An 18,494-nucleotide genomic window follows, 5' to 3' on the forward strand; every position below is an offset into this window, starting at 1 on the left:
GTGTTGATGACATATTGTTGAACCATCATTCAGAGCCTTTGGCATTTCTCCACATGGACTGCCAAACCAAAATAATGGGATGACAGGAGGTGAGAAGTGAACAGACTTGTATACAGTGTAAAAAGCCTTATGAGATTGGTAATACTAAAGACCCTTTAATAAACACAGGCAGACAGTGTTGTTGGAGTGTGGTTTACATATAATGACATAGTGTGACATAGTATTATAATTGTGGGTTTGTTTGTTTTGTTGTATCTAGGTGGTACTTACATTGGCTCACCTTCTTAATATAGGTATAAGACAGTACGTATAGGGGGTTGTGGTTGTTACTGCGGATATGTTGAAGTCGGTAAGAAATAATCCTCTAATTGGATTTCTTTAAATATTCAAAAGTTTAATGTGTAGTAGCACACTCTGCTAGTTAATAGTACATGCCTGTGTTTTGGTTGTTTTTTTTTTTAATGATCCAAAAACAACATAAAACCAAACTCAAGTTGGGATGTATCAAAGTCAGTATTTGCAAATGAATTAAGACAATCAAACTAAACAGCTTTCAAAAGTGTGATTATTTAGAACTGGTTCCATATTGAAAATGGTTATTGGAATAAGTATACACTGCCATAATATCCCACAGTTGTGTAAACAAAGATATATTCAGACTTTTCCTTTTCTCTGATATCTGTACCAGTGTCTGTGCGGTGCAGTATAGGCATGTGTCAAGGATACCACAGAACTATGGTGCCGCCGGTCTGCCCCAAGACCGCAGTGTGCTCTGCTGCCAGCACTGCCTCCAGTAATTATAGACCAGAGCTGTGGAGACTGTTGCTCTCCAGGCTAAACTGAAACTAAAACCCCAATTTCATCCTTGGTATTTTTCAGTACACGAGCACCCAGTGTTTAAAAACAGTTATTTTTGGGCTGTAGGTTCATTCTTTTCTATTTATCATTGAAGTTTAGAATAACTGTCCTACATGGGAAACTGTTGTTGACAGTATGAGCCTTTTTTTGTCTTTATAAAACTGATTAATTGCAGGTTGATATTGAATTAACTGCACACTTTGGTCACAATTCCAATCAAACTGTTAAGTATAAATTTTTCCCGTAGTATTCATTTAACATTGAGGAAAATTGGTTCTGATTCTTGGTGAGGTTTCTGTTCTCCCAGGCTTTGCACACCAACATTGACCAGCCTCTACTTTACTGGAAAGCTGCTGTTGTTTATTCCACCAGTCCAAGACTGTGAGGTCTGTAGCTTTGTGTTCTAATTATGTCGGGGTGGAAGTGACTGTGGTCTTCTGTAATTGGCCAGTAGGATGGGTGGGTGGCATCTTCTGTACCTCCTGTTATTAGATTGTGTAGGATGGCGCAAAAGCCTGCTGGAGCCTGTAGACTGCAGCAGGTTATTTCAATAATTTGTTTAAAGGGGATTTTTGTCTAGTTTGAAGCTCTGCCTGGAGTAATATGCATCTAAATTGTTGGTGAGTTGTGGTTGAGGTCTTGTTACTTGTTTATGAATACATACAGTAAGTAGTCTGATCTCTTTGTCCACAACTTCTTTTCCGATATTTGTTGGCTTTAATGATAATATACAGATCTTTTATACGTAGATTAACTGTAGGCAATTATCTTATTTATCCTTTTGCTTGCTTTGTTGAAATATTGAAATATTCTTTTTTTTTTTTAATCTGTTCTTATTAGCCACAATGAGCGGAAGGTGACCTGCAAGCATCCTGTTTCAGGCGTACCCTCACAAGACAACTGCATCTTTGTCGTCAACGAACAGTAAGTCACTTGTTTTTGCTGTTAAAATGCCCCTGAATAGCATTTTTGAGCGCTGTCGTATGCAGAGAAACTCTTGATGTGTAAGCAACATTTCAAAAGTTGTTTCCTTGCCATTCTCTATTTGCAGTTTTGCCCTTTCAATTCAAAGGCTCTTCTGTTCATTTCATCCTCTGCTATCTAGCTCCATGATCACATTTCTTAGGAATCAAACTTCTGTAAAGAAAGACACCTTTTTAAAAAAAATATATCTCTTATGACTCTCATGTTACTAAGGAGATGTTATCTGGTGTGTGACTGGTGCTAGCCTCTAAAAGTATCAAGGTAGAATTCATGATGTCAGTAGAAAGGGCAGATATAAAAAGAAAAGAAATATATGACTTGTATTATTTTTATATATACTGTGTATATATATATATATATATATATATATATATATATATATATATATATCCAGTGATTTGCACTCCCATAAGATTTAAGTTACACTTGTGTGGTCATCTGCAAAGCTCCTTTTTAAATATGTATCACTAAATTTAGTGCACGTTCACCTCAGAAATGATCAGTATTTGCAGACATGCCTCCCAGTTACTGTTTAATTTGCTGATGGAGTTGGTTTACAATGTTTTTGTTTTTTTTTTTGTTACAAAGTTCTAATGTAAACACATCTGTGTCCTCATATTTGGGTTCTAACCATGCAAATACTAGATTGTTTGCAACATCACCCACATTTTGACATTAAGGTTAACTTTGGTGGTTTTCAGAAGCATGATAGCTGTTTTGCAACATAAGATATTTTACTATCCCAAAAAGGAAGCTCTTCCACCAAGTTTGTCCATTCTTTCAAATGTCCCTTTCATAGTAGACCTCTTACAGTTTTGAAAACAATACATTGAATTTATTAGGCATCTTTCAAGATTATGAACTGTTGCAGGTGTTATGCCATCACATTTCATCATATTTACCTTAGTTATGAAGGATTATTGAAAAATGCTTTTGATCACTTAAACCCCCCCTTGAAGACATTAGGGTCATTAGGCTGGTAAAGGTCCTTAATGTCATCTGCTCCAATATTGCAACATTTCATTCTTGGTCTTATTGGATGTCAGTGCTGCATTTGACATGGTTGACATAACATCTTGATAGACCTGTTGAAGAACTGGGTCGGATTTTCTGGCACAGCACTTGCCTGGTTGGGAAACCTATGTAAAAGACAGGGACTGTTTTGTTTATTTAGGTAACTACAGATCGGAGGTAACAAAAAAAAGTAAAGTTCCTCAAGGTTGAATTGTGGGGCCTCTGTCTTTATAACATTTATATGCCCCTACTCACTTTATGAAAACAAAATGTGTTACCATGACCATGCGGATGACACACAAATCGATATAACCATGTCACCAATAAACTATAATCCAATTCAAATTGCATTGATCAAATTAAAGAGTGGGTGTGCCAGAATTTTCTGTAGTGAAATGAAGAAAAAAAAACAGAAATAATAATTTTTGGAGCCAAGTAGGAAAGATTAAGGGCCAATCCCAATACACCCCCTACTTTCTTCCACTAGACCTACTTTCTACCACTAGCCCTCGCTCACTACCACTACCCCTAAAAAAGAAGCCACAGATTTTAGGGCACTTGAAATCTTCCCAGGGCCCTGTCCCAATACTCCCCCTACCCCTACTTTCAGCGCCACCCCTAAAATCAGGAAGCTGAGAGCCAAAAGCTGTTTTAATTTCAGCTGCAGCGCTGTTAATATGCCACTTTATTAAGTTTTAATATTTTTTCAGGCGTAAAAGTAACCGTTAAGATCCCCAACCTGGGCTCAGTTTTTCCAAATAACGCCTGTTAAGAAATTTGCTGGGATGCTTTCGGGGATGATAAGAGCCGCCGGCCCGGAGCAGCAGCAGCTCACGTACAGACGTGATCGCCGGGTCAACCTGCGCCGTCGTCCCGGGGAGAAACCTGCAGCTCTGTTGAGAATTACCTCTGGCTGAAATAAATCATTTAGGAAGATAAATGTTGGTTTAATAGATGAAATCTAACAGTTGTAGCTACGCCTGTTAAGAAATTTGCTCCGAAAAGTTTGGGATTTCTGCCTGCCGGCTTCGGGAGCTGATTTATGGTTCGGCGTTAAATCGACGCAGAGCCCACGGCGTAGGGTACGGCGTACAGTACGCGTCGCTGCATAACCTACGCCGAAGGCTCTGCGTTGGTGTAACGCGGAACCATAAATCAGCCTTTATTCTGGCGAGGTTGCAACAATGGGAAAATGAGTGATAATGTACATTCACTGAGTCAATATTATGAAAGTAAAATATATATTTCTCGCTAGAAATGTAATCAAAATGCATTTTTATGCAGAAACTAACTCAAAATATTGATTTTTATTCACTAAAAAATAAATGTCCGCCATGTTTTTTTTTTTTTTTGATTCAATCCGCAAATGACGACGAAAAGCATTCTGGGAAGTTTTTCTGGCCCTAGGTCAAGTAGGGTGCATCTGAAAACCCTCGCTCTGTAGGGCTAGATTGATGCCCCCTCACCCTCGTTTAAGCCACTACCACTAGGTGAAAAGAGGAATTGGGACACCACTACCCTCACGGGAATGCGCAGAATTTAGGGGTAGGGCTAAAAACTAGGGGTAGTGGGAGTATTGGGGCAGGGCCTAAAAGTCATCACTCAGCTTCAAGCAGTAAAGCTAATAACCAATAGTCAAGCCAGAAATCTGGGAGTGATTCTGGACTCAGACCTGCATTTTAACAGCCACAGTAGGATAGTAGTGAAGCCTATTATCACCTAAAGAACATATTGAGGATTAAAGGACTGATGTCTCAGCAGGACTTAGAAAAACTTGTCTACGCTTTTATCTTCAGTAAACTGTAACGCTGTTCTAATGGGTCTCCCTGAAAAGTCCATCAAACAGCTGCAGTTAGTCCAGAACGCTGCTGGACGAGTCCTCACTAAGACCAAGAGAAGAAACCATGTAACTCCAATTCTTAGATCTTGACACTGGCTTCCTGTCTGTCACAGAATAGACTTTAAAATCCTGCTGTTGGTTTATAAATCTCTTAATAGTCAAGAAAAAACTTCCCCTCTAAAATAGCCTTCCTTGTGACTTTACCATCAGTATCCACTTATTGACTGAAAAATACATTTCATTTCTGAATACTTACTGATGCTTATAATGACCCATCCGAAATAGGATATTGCAGTAATTTAGTTATGTTACATATTTACTGATCAAAAGAAAAAAATCTAAATTCTATGTAGTTAGCCTTTGAGCCTGTTTTGTCTTCAAGTTCTCAGAGTGGCATGTTTTTCGTGAGAGATGGAATAACTGGCAGACGGTTTCCGAGATGCTGGTTGCACCCGTACTGTCACACGACACTTTCTCGACACATTCTTCACTCTCCCTGTGTGACTTTCACGTCGGTGCTATTTTTCACACCAGGATGCACAACATGCCAGTGTAAGATGATATCTCATATAAAAATTTACTTTTTTTCTTTAAGATAATCAGCAAAATAAAAACCTAGCTAACTAGTCAGTTCAGAGAAGGCAAGAACTAAGTATTAAATGGACTACTTGTCTTTTAGTTATTCAGTTTATTTCAGTGAATTTCAGCCAACAGACGGCTGTGTTCTAAAAGAAATAATAAGGGGAAAAAATCTTCACCCTGGATGAGTAATAGAAGGAAAAGACAGAATTAAGCTGCCATGGGGATAAGGAGGCCTGGCTGAAAATCTCTTTCTAATCTGCTCTCTGCTTTAAATACATCCAAAACACAAATCTTTGCCTCAATTTGGTGTTGTAATTCTAAGCTTCAGTCAAGTACAACATTAGGAGCATTAACTTGGCCAACCTTAAGACCTGCATAGTGTAATTCATTTCAAAACACACAAACTGTACAGTCATGAAGGAAGTATTGAGTGATTTAGAGCAAGTCAAGCTAGATTTCTTTTAACATTTCAGATGACAAGCATCCATTTCCTCCTTTATACACGATGGAATACACAAATATGAGAGGGTTGTGTAGTTTCTTTGCAGACAGCACATAAGAGTTTTAGAGAAATGCAGTTATCTTGTTTTGCAGTTCCGAGGGATGCACAATATAAAACATTTAAGCCAGAATTAATTGTTTCTGCATGGCAAATACTGATAACCCAGGAGTTCATGTTTTTATATTTAACATAATCTTCATATAAGTTTGTGCGCCCAGGAGAATAAAACAATCTAAAATGCAGTGATGTCAAACTTTAGTAGCACTACCCAAACTGTAAGATCAAAAAACAGTCAATGACTCTTCAAGCGATCATTTTTGTGAGTAAAGCACTTCGATACTTTATGAATGATAAACAACTTTGCATAAACTTGGGATGGGTCCCAAGTCCCTTGCAGAACTAGGTTTCGTTGCAGTTCCTCCAATGAACAATAGTAGCTGGCTACCAAAGCAAATCTCCCTCCAGTGACTACCATGTTAAAATGTCCAACTTCAGAGCAGAAATAAACATATTTACAGCCTGGTTCAAAAAACCAGTGTCAATCGTTTGATTTCACACTCATGACAACTCTGAGGGGAGCTAACCTTTTTCTACCAGGCCATGAGAATTCATTTAAAGAATTAAATGTATTTCTAATATGATTGAAAGTCAATCAGCTCAGCTCATGCTGTCACTTCCTCATCCCTAATCGCCATGCTACTGCATTTGGCGACCACCCGTTTGTACTTTCCCTGCTACACCTGCATTACATTGTCGTTTAAGGCATTTCTGCTTTCTCTAGAGATTTTTTTTTTCTGACCTTGCACATTTTTAGCCTTAGCACTGCTAAGGACTGCCCTTCAGCAAGCAATTTCGCCATTGTCATTAATCTAGTAGCTCTATATATCAGGTTTAATTTATTTTTTAGACCAATAATTTTCCGCCCTCCCGTGTGTAATAGGGATCGAAAAGGAAATTCCTTTTTCAATTCCAGAGGGCACATTGCGCAGCTTACGCACGTTTTCTAAGCCAGCAGTCAATAGTAAACGTGGCATCCAAGCAAAACAAAAGCTCGAAAGTCTGGTTACATTTCAACAAAAAAGACGACAACAGGGCAATTTGCAATACTTGTCAAGTGGAAATTTCGTGAAAAGTTCAGGGTTAGGTTTGCAGATTTGCAAAATACACAGTTTGATTGGATTTGACTTGATTTTATTTGTCACTAGCTGACATAGTTTTATTAGAAAAATGTTGGACATTCTCCGAGAATTGCCACAGATCAAATTGATGTTGTATTTTGTTAATTTCAACAAAATATTAATTTTATTATTATTAAAATTTTATATCGGTGATGCTAATCAACCTTTTATTGTCCTTTTTATTCTAAATAAGAATTGATAAGGGAATTGATAAAGAACTAAATCGTTAAGCGGAGTCGAAAATGGAATTGGAATCATAAAAATGTTATCATTTCCCATCCCTAGTGTGTAGGTTGCTTGGCTCGTTATGCTACATGTGACTTCAGCCCCTCCTGTGAATGCCAGCGTTCTGCTGCCTTCACTGTATATAATAGTGTCTATATTTAGAGGTTAACACAGTCATGTTCAGGCTAACTGGAAATGTTTGTGGAAGTTACTGTTAAAACTTGTTTGGCTGAGTGTAGTGACAGTATTTGCTGTAAAAATGTAAATGTTAATTCTATTAAAATGGAATGTATAGACATTTACATTTTACAGTCTTATATAAATGGGAGACTGTGCATTTTAGCATTGCTGCTACTGCTGGATGGTCAATTATGTTGAGGATAAAGCAATTGTAGGAGTCTGTTTACATATATGCATTCATGACCTTCTGTTTTAGTAAGGAGTTTATTTTGTTTAAGGATCTAGTCATTTATCGGGTAAGTCTTATGCTCCTAGCAATATATCAGCTGATTTCTGTATAATATAGTTAGTCTGTCTCACAGAAGGTTGATTGTAGGTATGAGTCCAGCATTTTCTTTTTTCACGTGACTGTTTTACAAAAGCCCTTCAAATGCATTCACCCTCCAAGGCCTCCTTGGTCATTTTACTGATCAATTTTAAAGGACCACAAAGAAAAGATTTGAACTTGTTGAGATCCAGCATGAATTGTTTTGTATGTGAGTTTGTGGGATGGTAGTCCAGGGTCTTTGGTATAATGTAGGGCTGGGCGATATGACCTCAAATCAATATCACAATAAACTGGGCAGTTTCACCTCGATAATGATAAATGGACGAGCTGAGAGCTCAGCGCACAGTAGCGCACCTTGACTCGTTTGTAAGATGGGCTGTTGGAATTACTGTGTGGTGAAGTCCATTTCTCAGTGTGAGAAATGCCACGTGTGGCATGAGAGTGAGTGAACTTGTTGAAATGCGTGTGTCACGCTCAACGTGTGACACTTGAGAGCCCTGTTATTTCGTCTATGTCAGCCGCTTCTTCGTTTGAACCATCAGCCATTTTCTTGGGTTTCTTCCTCTCGTTCAGACTGGATGGGTGGAGTCACGTGATCACACACACACGCTGTACACCATATTAAAGGGGAATGAAAATTTCCCATCAGCACACACTAGGGCTGTTCGATTAATAGATTTTAAATCGTAATCGCGATTATGTAATTAGAACGATGTTAAAATGTGAAAATCGTAAAATCGATTTTTCAAAAAAAAAAAAAAAAGAAAATTTATTTTTTTTTTCTTTTTTTTTTAACCTTGTCTGCACACATATTAACTATTGATACCATATTAATGATTGATGGAAATACCTCTCAATACCTGTGACAAGTGCCCCATGGGAGAGGCTCTTTAGTGTAGGAGGGGGCGTTGTAAAATGCCACCGGGCATCCCTCAAGCCAGATGCCGTAGACCGGCTCGTGTTCCTTGCAAAAAACTTGCAAATGTGAATAGCAAATGTAATGACTGACATTACACACCTCTACCTCCTTCATGGGTTGCATTATTATTTAGCATGCAAAGACCCAGTTTAGTTTAATTAGAAAATGTCTTGTTTTATTTAATTGGAAATATAACTTACTGTATGTTTGCAAGTGCTGATTTTTTTTTCAGAGATAAAACTTTATATTATATTTTTTTAAACTTTTTTTCAACTTATTTTACAGAGTTTTGCACTTTATTCATTCATTTTTGGTTTAATAAGAGCAAAGTTTGCACTTAAAGCCCAATGGGGCAAATGTTCAATAAAAAAACAGCATATTTGAAATCATTTCTTTGCCTTTTGTCAATTCACAAAATAATCGTAATCGAAAATCGGATTTTGAGAGAAAAAAAAAAAAAAATCGAGATTTTATTTTTGGGCAAAATCGAACAGCCCTAGCACACACTGTCAAAACAGACAAAAATATGTTTATTTCTTTTTAACACAGAATTTAACGACATGGTCATCGCAGTGAATGTCAGTAATGGTAAATTTTCGGTTTATCACCCAGGCCTAGTATAATGTAGGAAGTGGCTGGAATTGTAACGGGGTCGACATCCTTCTTGGTCCTTTTACCCATCCTATCTCCATTTACAGCAACAGACACAGTAGGATACATTAACTTTGCAAACCACCTCTCAAAATCACTTTTTGCCAACCTCCAATAGATAAAAGAGGAAGATGACAAAGAAGGAGAAAGATAAACGGGAACAACAAATTCTGCATTGAAGAAGCTGAGGTCGTTTGAGGTGGTTTGCCTTTACTGCCGTGATGGGGATGAATGAGAGAAGACAACTGAAATTCAAAGAGGACAGGGAGATGGCGGTTACACAGCTGGTGATAGCCAATGGCATCTTTATATGGGGGCAAGTAAGTTTCAAAGTATGCAGCTCATATGTGTAGTCAATCACTTGCTTGAGTGCAATATCACAAAGGCATGTGAGATGCGCCACCGGTCAAGCATAAATGCGATGCTGCTGTGTAAGCAGACAGCAAAGTGCACCACGAACTCCTGTAGGGTGCATGTTACTGTGCCGACGATAGTTGTGTTCTCCAAATCACATAACAATTATTACTCACTCTTCCTGAGCTAAGTGCACATTATAGCCCGAAACAACTCTAGTGTCACGACTGGGGAAATTGGATTGTGGTTCTCAGGGCCCGCCACACAACCTCTTGTTGATGTATATTTTAGAACTTTTCTCAGGCTTGTAGCCGTGCAGAGGAAGGATTTTTTTGGTGACTGCTTTTAAACACAACACTGAAAGTTGACCCCCTCCTCAACCCTGCCTGTAGCTGAATTTGAACTCTCCAAGAATGGTCTTGTCCACCTTGAGTTACAGAAAGGAGTTGTAAATCAGAGAGACAAGACCTTGTTAATCTGTGGAGTTATGTCGGATGCAATCAAACGTGCACAAGGAAAACATCCATGCCATACCTACACAATCCCTTTTTATTCTGTTGATGGCTTCATCCAGCAGATCTCTGCCCTCAGTCACTAGTTATTCAGTTAGACAACATACAGGCAGCTGTCAGGTGCAATAAAAGCTAGGCAGCAAAAGTACAGTGTTATGGTAGAATCACAATTAGTGACATCAGTCCTAAACCATGTTTAGACTTCATAAAGTTATACGGTAAAAACAAAAAAAAAAGCTCTTTGAGGCAGGTTTCCTCAATAAAGGTAGTCAAAGCTTGCTGGATGCGTTGAGGCAGTCTAGTGTGAAATCTGTGTGTATTGTCACAGCGCTAAGAACATTATCACCACATTACAATATCATTAGAGCATGGTTATTTCATATATGGGTGTTGGACCTATTTCTAACGATAACATTGTCTTGAAAAATGAATGGGTTTCCTAAGGTTGTTGCAATCTTAGTCATATAGATAACACATGTTTCAGATATGTTTGACATTTGCAGGGTTCAGAGCTACAATATATGAAGAAAGTAGTAAAATACTGAGGAGGAAACAAATATGCATGTGTACAAAATGTGTGTTTTATTGGACAAATCTGCTGTCCGTTTGATCCTAGACTTCTAACAAAATTGTGCTTTATTGTAAGAACAAAGACAAAGAGAATGTGAGTCTTAGTCACTTTGTAATACACACAGGTGTTCACTTTGTTGTGAGAAGCTATCACAAACCTTAACTATGGGGGAATCCTTTAATGTTTTGTTCCTAATCGAGGTGCAAACTAGACTCATTTTAACTCAACAACAAAGGGGCAATATTACTAAAAAGCCAACAACATGATCAGTTACATGTTTTTCCAATAATAATTGTTTTGAGTCATGATTTGGACCAAATTTTTGGCATTTCACAAAGTCCCATTTTTAGAAAAGACATCTGGTCAAATTAGATTAATTTATTGTAGTAGAAGTGAAACTTTTTGTTATTAACTTTTCTGGTGAAGTACAACAGCATGTCCTTTTAAATCCATTAAATGGCTACACTCACATATGATCTAAGTGTGCTTTCCCTTTCTATAGTCTTTTGTTCTGTCAGGAAGATAAAGGCCCAGTTCAGCGACACACAAAAGTGTTATAAAGCTGCATTACCTCTTTAGAACTGCTGCGTGGTCATTTTAAACTGCATCCTCAGCCACTCAGTTCACCCGCTGTGCTCAGTGCACCAGGGCTCGGCGGCAGCTTAATCCCTGCTCACTGTTTCCGCTATATGGATTTGATACAAGCGCCTTTGTTTGTGTTTGCCTTTACACAAATGTCGTAGCTTTTCCTGGGTTTTTGTTTAACACGATCGAAAGAATGAATTTCTTAAAGATGTGGAGAAATTGAGGCACTTACGTTGTGTTATTTTGTAAGAGAGATTTCAGACAAAATATTCACTACAGCAGAAAAAGTAACAATTACATTAACTGTTTAATTGCAGACAATCTAAACCTAAGTTTAATTCATCAATATTCATCCACATATGCATTTCAAACGGATGCAAAAAAGAAACAAACAAAAAATTGTGGCATATTGGTAGTTCAGCACTGTTATTGAAATGGAGGAGCTAGTTTTGAACAAGTGATGATCGTAATCATGATTTAATGCAAAAGCAGCATCACTGAGTGTCTGCGACACAATGATGGGGCAAAGAGGATCTCAACTTTGTCAATAAATGCTTAAGGAAACTTGTTGGAATGTTTAAAAAAAAAGAACAATTGGAAATGAATTGCACATTTTTAACTTTGTGCAGCACTTAATATCATGAAATGATTTGCGGTATTTAGATAAATTTCTCTGTAAAGGATAAGGATGCAAATCAAAGTGTTCAGCAGTTGTTGCAGTGCTGTCCAATTCCTGAGACAGCTTCTGCATCAATTACCATCTTTCATCAAGGGCTCAAATAACCATAAGGCCATGGGTTTACTTTGAGGAAACCTTTGTCAGGCACTCAACTGAGGAGTCACATTTACTAAACCCACTTAAGAGTAAAAAAAGTAGCGTTCAGCCAGATTCCCATTACAAGATTTTAAGGCCAATTTACATGTCTCAGACCGATTTTGGAGGTCAACAATAAATCAGATCAGAGGGAAATCTCAGTCGGTGGTCACCAATTACCGTGTTTGAACACGTCAAAGACGGGATTTGTATAGCTTGTCGACATGCCACAGACTCCGACAAAATGTCTAGCATTCTAGATGTTTGGGAGCATTAGGTGGGGGAGGAATCAAGGAGTGAGCTGTTGCAAGGACGTACAACCCACGGGAGCACAAAAGATGGGGTGAGGGGACATAATGGAGGGAACCTGGATGAAAAACACAAAACATGGATCAAACATTGGGGAGAACAGTGCAAAAAGAGGTGTTTGCCTAGCAATTGGATATAACTTGAGCATTATCACCAATTCCTCTTTGATGTTTGAGTACGAAACATAACAGACTTGAGAGAGAAAGCATGGCGGCAGTAACTGCCAGCACTCTTAAGCAACCAGACGAAGAAACTATATGAGGCTGCTTTTATCAAAGCATTGATAAGAAGAGACTGACCTATGCATTTAATGCTGGAATGAAAGCTGTAGCTACCTCATTTATACTGGATTGATGAGTCAAAGGTTGGTTCTGCCTTTAAGACAGCATCTTTTACCCAGACACCCGGATGATGCAAAACCACATTCCACATAAATTACACAGGCCTGGCTGCGCAAGGAGGAGGAATGGGCACTGGACTGTTTGGAGAACTTTAAAACAGAAAATGTAACAATGGTGACCTGTTCCACACCATTGGACATCTTTGCACAACAGTTGGGACAAAATAAAAACTGGAATACTGAACATGTTGGTGTCCTCAGAGCCATGACTCCTTGAGTGAGAAGAAATCACATTAAAAAGTGATATTAACTTTTTTTGTGGAATGTTTTGCAAGTCTGAAATGGTGAAATTGCTTTATTTTTTTTAATATAACAAAGTTACTGTCTAAAGTAAAAAAAATAAAAGAATCACTTCTTTCCTCAAACTGTATTTTCTGGAGCATCTTTACTATTTCTCGTTTGGGCAGGTAGAATTAAATAATAGTCAGTGTGACATTAAGGTTAAGACACACTGGCAACATGCTTAACAGAGCAACAGTGTATACGTGTTCTAGTTTATCAAGCAGGTCGTTGTTAAAAACCAGAACATCACATGGCCTTTTCAGCTTCACGTCGACGTTCATTGACTTTGCTGTTGACACAGGGCTTTAGTAAACACAGGGATGAGTGTTGTGCAACCTGCTACAACTATTGCTGTGTTCCAACATTACAGTCACTTCCACTGTGGGCCTGCGCTGTCAGCAGACAAGGGCCACCCTGAACCTTGAACATGGCAGTTTTATAGCAGACAAGCATTCAAAACAGCATTTTGAAGATGGGAATAGTCACATACTGTAATGCACTCTGAGTCTCATTTCCATGGCACATCTGTCAGTGCATTTTTATGTTAGTTTCAGCTGTTTTTCATGTGTTTTTATTACTTTAAGTGTCTTATCCTTTAATAGTGGGGGCCCACATAGTGAGCAGTTGGAATTCAACAAATTCGTATTTAGAAAACTATGATTTATATTCTGCACACAACAAAACTGAGCCACAGTTGCATCAAATACATATAAGCTATATTGAGTGTCCAGAGACTGTTGCTGCTCTCATTTTCATTGATAACCATAATGCATTTCTACATAAACAATGATGCCTAAATAAGAGTTCAATAGTTTTCTTTAAAGTTATAAACACAAAAGAAAACATGTCAAGAGTAAATTATTATTTCCATAACCTTTTGAGTTGAAATTAGTGCTAAAGGGTGTACTGGACACATGGTAGTGGATGCCCTCAATGTACAGTATGTTGGCCACAGTTGTCGTTAGAAAGCTGAACTCTCTAAAATGTCCTCTCCCATTCACAGACACCTCCACCGGTACAGAACATTGCTGAATCGACTGCAGCGGGGTGGGTGTGGGCTTTATGTAAATAAATCATTCAGGAGTGTTCAAGAACAACTATATAAGACAGCCAAGATGGCTGCAGAATTGCTCATATCTGAAGAACCAACCAGCGTTCCTACAAACCGTCATGTCATTTTGTTTTTAGTTGACAGTAATCTGTTATTTTTCCTCTACCAACCTTATATGCTTCGATTCTCTGATTGGTTTTATGCCTATCCATCGGCAGCCAGACGTCCTTAATTCTATGTACATTGGTGCTGTTCCCTGGAAATCCAAGTCAAATCCAGAGGAACCGGATGAATTCTTTGCACCGAATGAGGAACAGAATTAGGACAACTGGCCAAGCTATGACTTATGGCTCTTCACCTCCTTCCCCCTTTCTCCTCCCTCTTCCCCCCTTTCATGTCTAGTTACTGTCAATAAATACCACTAGAGCCACAAGATGTTAAAAAAAACTTGCGCTGAACTGCAATACTAAGGAATTGGATTGATAAACACTCATTCTTCTGCCTTCAAACTAAATGCTGAAAATATTGGAATTAATATACAAACTATTTAATAGTTCTTTTATTTGCCTTTTTTTATGTAAATGAGTGGAATTGGAGTGCTATTGATCGCAAGATCATCGTAGTCAAATGATTAACTAATTCAAAAACGTTTTCTTACATTCTTACCAACATTTTTCCTGCTTAGAGCTGTTCGATTAATCGATTTTAAATCGTAATCGCGATTATGTAATTAGTACGATGTTAAAACGTGAAACTTGTAAAATCGATTTTTCACTTTTTTTTTTTTTTTTTATCTTGTCTGCACATATATTAATGATTGATGGAAATACCTCTCAATACCTAGAAAATGTCTTGTTTTATTCAATTGGAAATATAACTTACTGTATGTTTGCAAGTGCTGATTTGCTTTTTTTTTTTTTTTTTTTTTCCCCAGAGATAAAACTTTATATTTTATTATATTTTTAAAAACTTTTTTTCAACTTATTTTACAGAGTTTTGCACTTTATTCATTCATTTTTGGTTTAATAAGAGCACAGTTTGCACTTAAAGCCCAATGGGGCAAATGTTCAATAAAAAAACTGCATATTTGAAATCATTTCTTTGCTTTTTGTCAATTCACAAAATAATCGTAATCGGATTTTGAGAGAAAAATATCAAGATTTTATTTTTGGGCAAAATCGAACAGCCCTAGTCCTGCTGAATGATTTCTTGATTTACGGCGTAAATAGTTACATTAATTTCCATTGTAAATAATCATTGATTAGTGACTCCTTCTAAATGTGTTAGTGCTGTTCTTGGTTATGAAATGCTGCCATACTCAACAACTGTGTCCTTCTCACTTTAATAATATGTGGTGAAGATTTTCACCAGCAAATCCTAGTTTGAGCTTTAAATAGAGCAACATACAGTATACATCAGTTTTTAGTAACAGCAGCCAACAGAATTGAACCTCTAATTTAATACGGTCACATCTTTTCAGTTTCACTGAATGTAGATTGATTATCAGGTCCCAACTAATTATCTGCAGCTTACAGCTGAGACGCGGTCTGCTGCCAAATAGAGCATAGAATAGAGCTAAAGCTTTCAAAGCAACAGAAGCAGTCCACTCTCTCCCCCTTCCTCCTCTGTTATTTTTGATAGCAAGTCCACAAGGCATTGATTATGGTTGAATTTAGCTTTCGCCTGTCACTGATGTGTAGAAACTGTAACAAGCACAGTAGATGGGGAAAGAAGGCAACTTTTAGTGTCTGCTCATCACTCCACACAAGCACCTTTTTTAGACAGGTGATATAAAATCATGTACTTTTGATCTCAAGAGAGCATTAGTCACTCTTTTGTCCACCGTATGGCTTCTCTGATTAAGTTTCCAGATGTGCTTCCACAAAGAACCCTGTGACATATTTATTCACTTACACAGACAGTGAACCACAGGAATGAGAAAATTCCCGTCCCAGTGTGTAACCTGTGATACAGTGCGGACTGAAGTACGTAACTAACGTGCAGATGTTTTATCAAACTGTGCCTTCACCTTATGACAAATTATGTAACCTTCATACAAAACGCATGCAAGACAAAGGCAGTCTGTTATTGTCATCATTTGTGTGCTCATGGTCTGGAGCTGGACTCAGATCACAATAATGCTTGATTCACACGGTTGGAGAAAAGACCAAATGTCTGAGATCTGGTTTATGTGTTTGTGTACCTTTTTAATTTAACAGCATTAAGTCTTGACTTCTTATGCCAAATGTTTATAATTTTGTGTGCGTGTCGAACAGATGGATAGATTATGAGAATGAGTTACTGCAGACTGATAGATGAGAAAAGTCTGGATACCATGAATGTTAAATTTACCTCCATATGGAAAACTGAGATGGCTGACTTTGGAGTTTTATTATTATTATTATAGATGCCAAAAAGCAAAAAAAAAGGCGAAAATTCGGACGCTTATTGCTCGGACCAACTTTATCGTAGAGACATCGTTCAAACTTTCAAACACTCGGCCCGATTGGCACTAACGGACCGTACAAACTCATTATGCCATTTATTAAAGTTTTTGCGATACTGACCTTTTATTTATTTATTTTTTTTTTCATTTGACTTTGGACGCTTGTTGCTAGGCAACAGATTATCGTAGAGACATCCTACAAATGTTCCCTAACTCGGCACGCTGTGGACTTCAACATATTCAAATTTCATGAAGCTGTGATTTAAGGAAATTTTATGTCAAAATCCAGGCCAAATGGCCCCATTCATTCGGATGGGTTTTTTTACCACGGTGAAAAAAAAACCTATCCATTAACGTAGCCTGAACCGCAACGTTCACCCATGCATGGCATACATCGTTAGATGCGTCTCCATGTTGCCTCGATGTGCATTACTTTTTTCAGTCAAAAGTGTCACCGTGGGGGGCGCTAGACGCCAAAAAGCGCACCCCATTATTAACTATTGGGAGCACAGGAATGAATGCAATACAACCGTAAACACCTCACACTGACATAGAACCACCCCGAACACAACCACTACAGCCCCAAACCAAAGCAGCGAGAGGGGTCGAATGGGCGGTAGGGCATGCCCATATCAAAATTTCCAGAAATTTTCTAGTTATTATTATTATTATTATTATTATTATTATTATTATACAGCACAGTAAAACCTCTGTGTGAGAGGTAACTTTTTTTCGCAGCTGCAGTATTTCTGGATGTCCTGTCTAGTTCTCTCTAGACCACAATGCTTTGATACTCATGAAAAATGTAGGACATCTTCATTGGCTGATCACAGCATCTTCTCTCCTGTGGGAGACGTAGCTAACTTATTTTCAACTACTTCTCTTTCTTCTTTTAGCTGCAGTCTGATATGTCAGGCAAAGCTTGCAGACCATGTACTGAAAAGCTGTTAGAGAACTGGAGAAGTATGTGCGCTGACATGGTGGAAGTAATTGGCCCGAATCATAAGCCCATGTTGAGATCTCATTATCCAAAGGGCTTCAGTTTCTGAAGGAGGAGAGGAAAATGGCTGATAAAGATCGCCTCTTCCTTTTTCACTTGTTATATAAATGTCATTGGGCATAAATATATTGGAAATAAGACGTACTGAGTCCGACTGATAACTTGCTAATGTCTTCTTGGCGTACTTTGTTTCTTTTGTTTAGATCTGCCTCCAAAGTACCAGCGGATGACAAGAAAGAACGTCCACTAAGCACCATGAGTGAGGTCTCAAACTACACAGGGAGCTCAGACTGCCCTGCCAACGCCAACAGCCCAGCAGAAAGAGTGCGTGACACTCATGCAGCAGGATTATCATGCATGCCTGTTAAGAAAATAATGGAAAAGAAACCGGATCATGTCCTAATGGTTCCAAAGCGCTGTAAAGAGCAAAAAAGAAAAAAAAGAAATGAAAAGACATCCACTTTATTTTATTTTCCTGTCATTTATTCTGTTTTATAGGCCTCAAGATCTTCTAAGAAGATTCATAACTTTGGGAAGCGATCCAATTCAATCAGAAGGAATCCCTCGGCTCCGGTAATAAAGAGAAACTGGCTTTACAAACAGGTGAGCAAGACAGTAGAAAAACAGTTACTCAATTAAACGGTAAAGCTGATCATGGCATCATTTCAGACCATGTTATCCCCAGATATAATCATGTTTGGTTGTTGGGTTAGCTTTAACACCAGTTTGGTTTAAGATGTGATGCCTCAGCTGGTATTTGTTAGATTCCCATGGAGCATTCATGTAAGGATGATGTATAAGAATGCTAATGATGACATATCTTGTTCTGTACCACTCCACACCAGGTCAACATTTACATTGTCTATTTGTTTGTTTTTTTGACAAAATTGTATAATGTGATAAATGTTT

General features: G+C 38.1%; 1 protein-coding gene across 8 annotated transcripts in view; it reads left to right on the top strand.

The window, feature by feature from the left end:
- The window catches only part of LOC133443766 (pleckstrin homology domain-containing family A member 5-like), a 112,492-nt gene that overhangs the window by 62,341 nt on the left and 31,657 nt on the right, over window positions 1–18,494 (top strand). For 7 of the 8 annotated variants that reach the window (XM_061720970.1, XM_061720964.1, XM_061720962.1 and 4 more), the window contains 3 exons: window positions 1,699–1,782; window positions 17,789–17,909; window positions 18,084–18,188. In XM_061720970.1, the coding sequence (XP_061576954.1) occupies window positions 1,699–1,782; window positions 17,789–17,909; window positions 18,084–18,188 (310 nt within the window). Of the gene's footprint in view, window positions 1–1,431; window positions 1,479–1,698; window positions 1,783–17,788; window positions 17,910–18,083; window positions 18,189–18,494 lie in introns of those variants that run through there. The other variant, XM_061720968.1, reaches the window with a different exon arrangement.

This window comes from Cololabis saira, chromosome 5 (assembly GCF_033807715.1).
Source record: "Cololabis saira isolate AMF1-May2022 chromosome 5, fColSai1.1, whole genome shotgun sequence".
In the NCBI taxonomy this organism is placed as follows: Eukaryota; Metazoa; Chordata; class Actinopteri; order Beloniformes; family Belonidae; genus Cololabis; species Cololabis saira.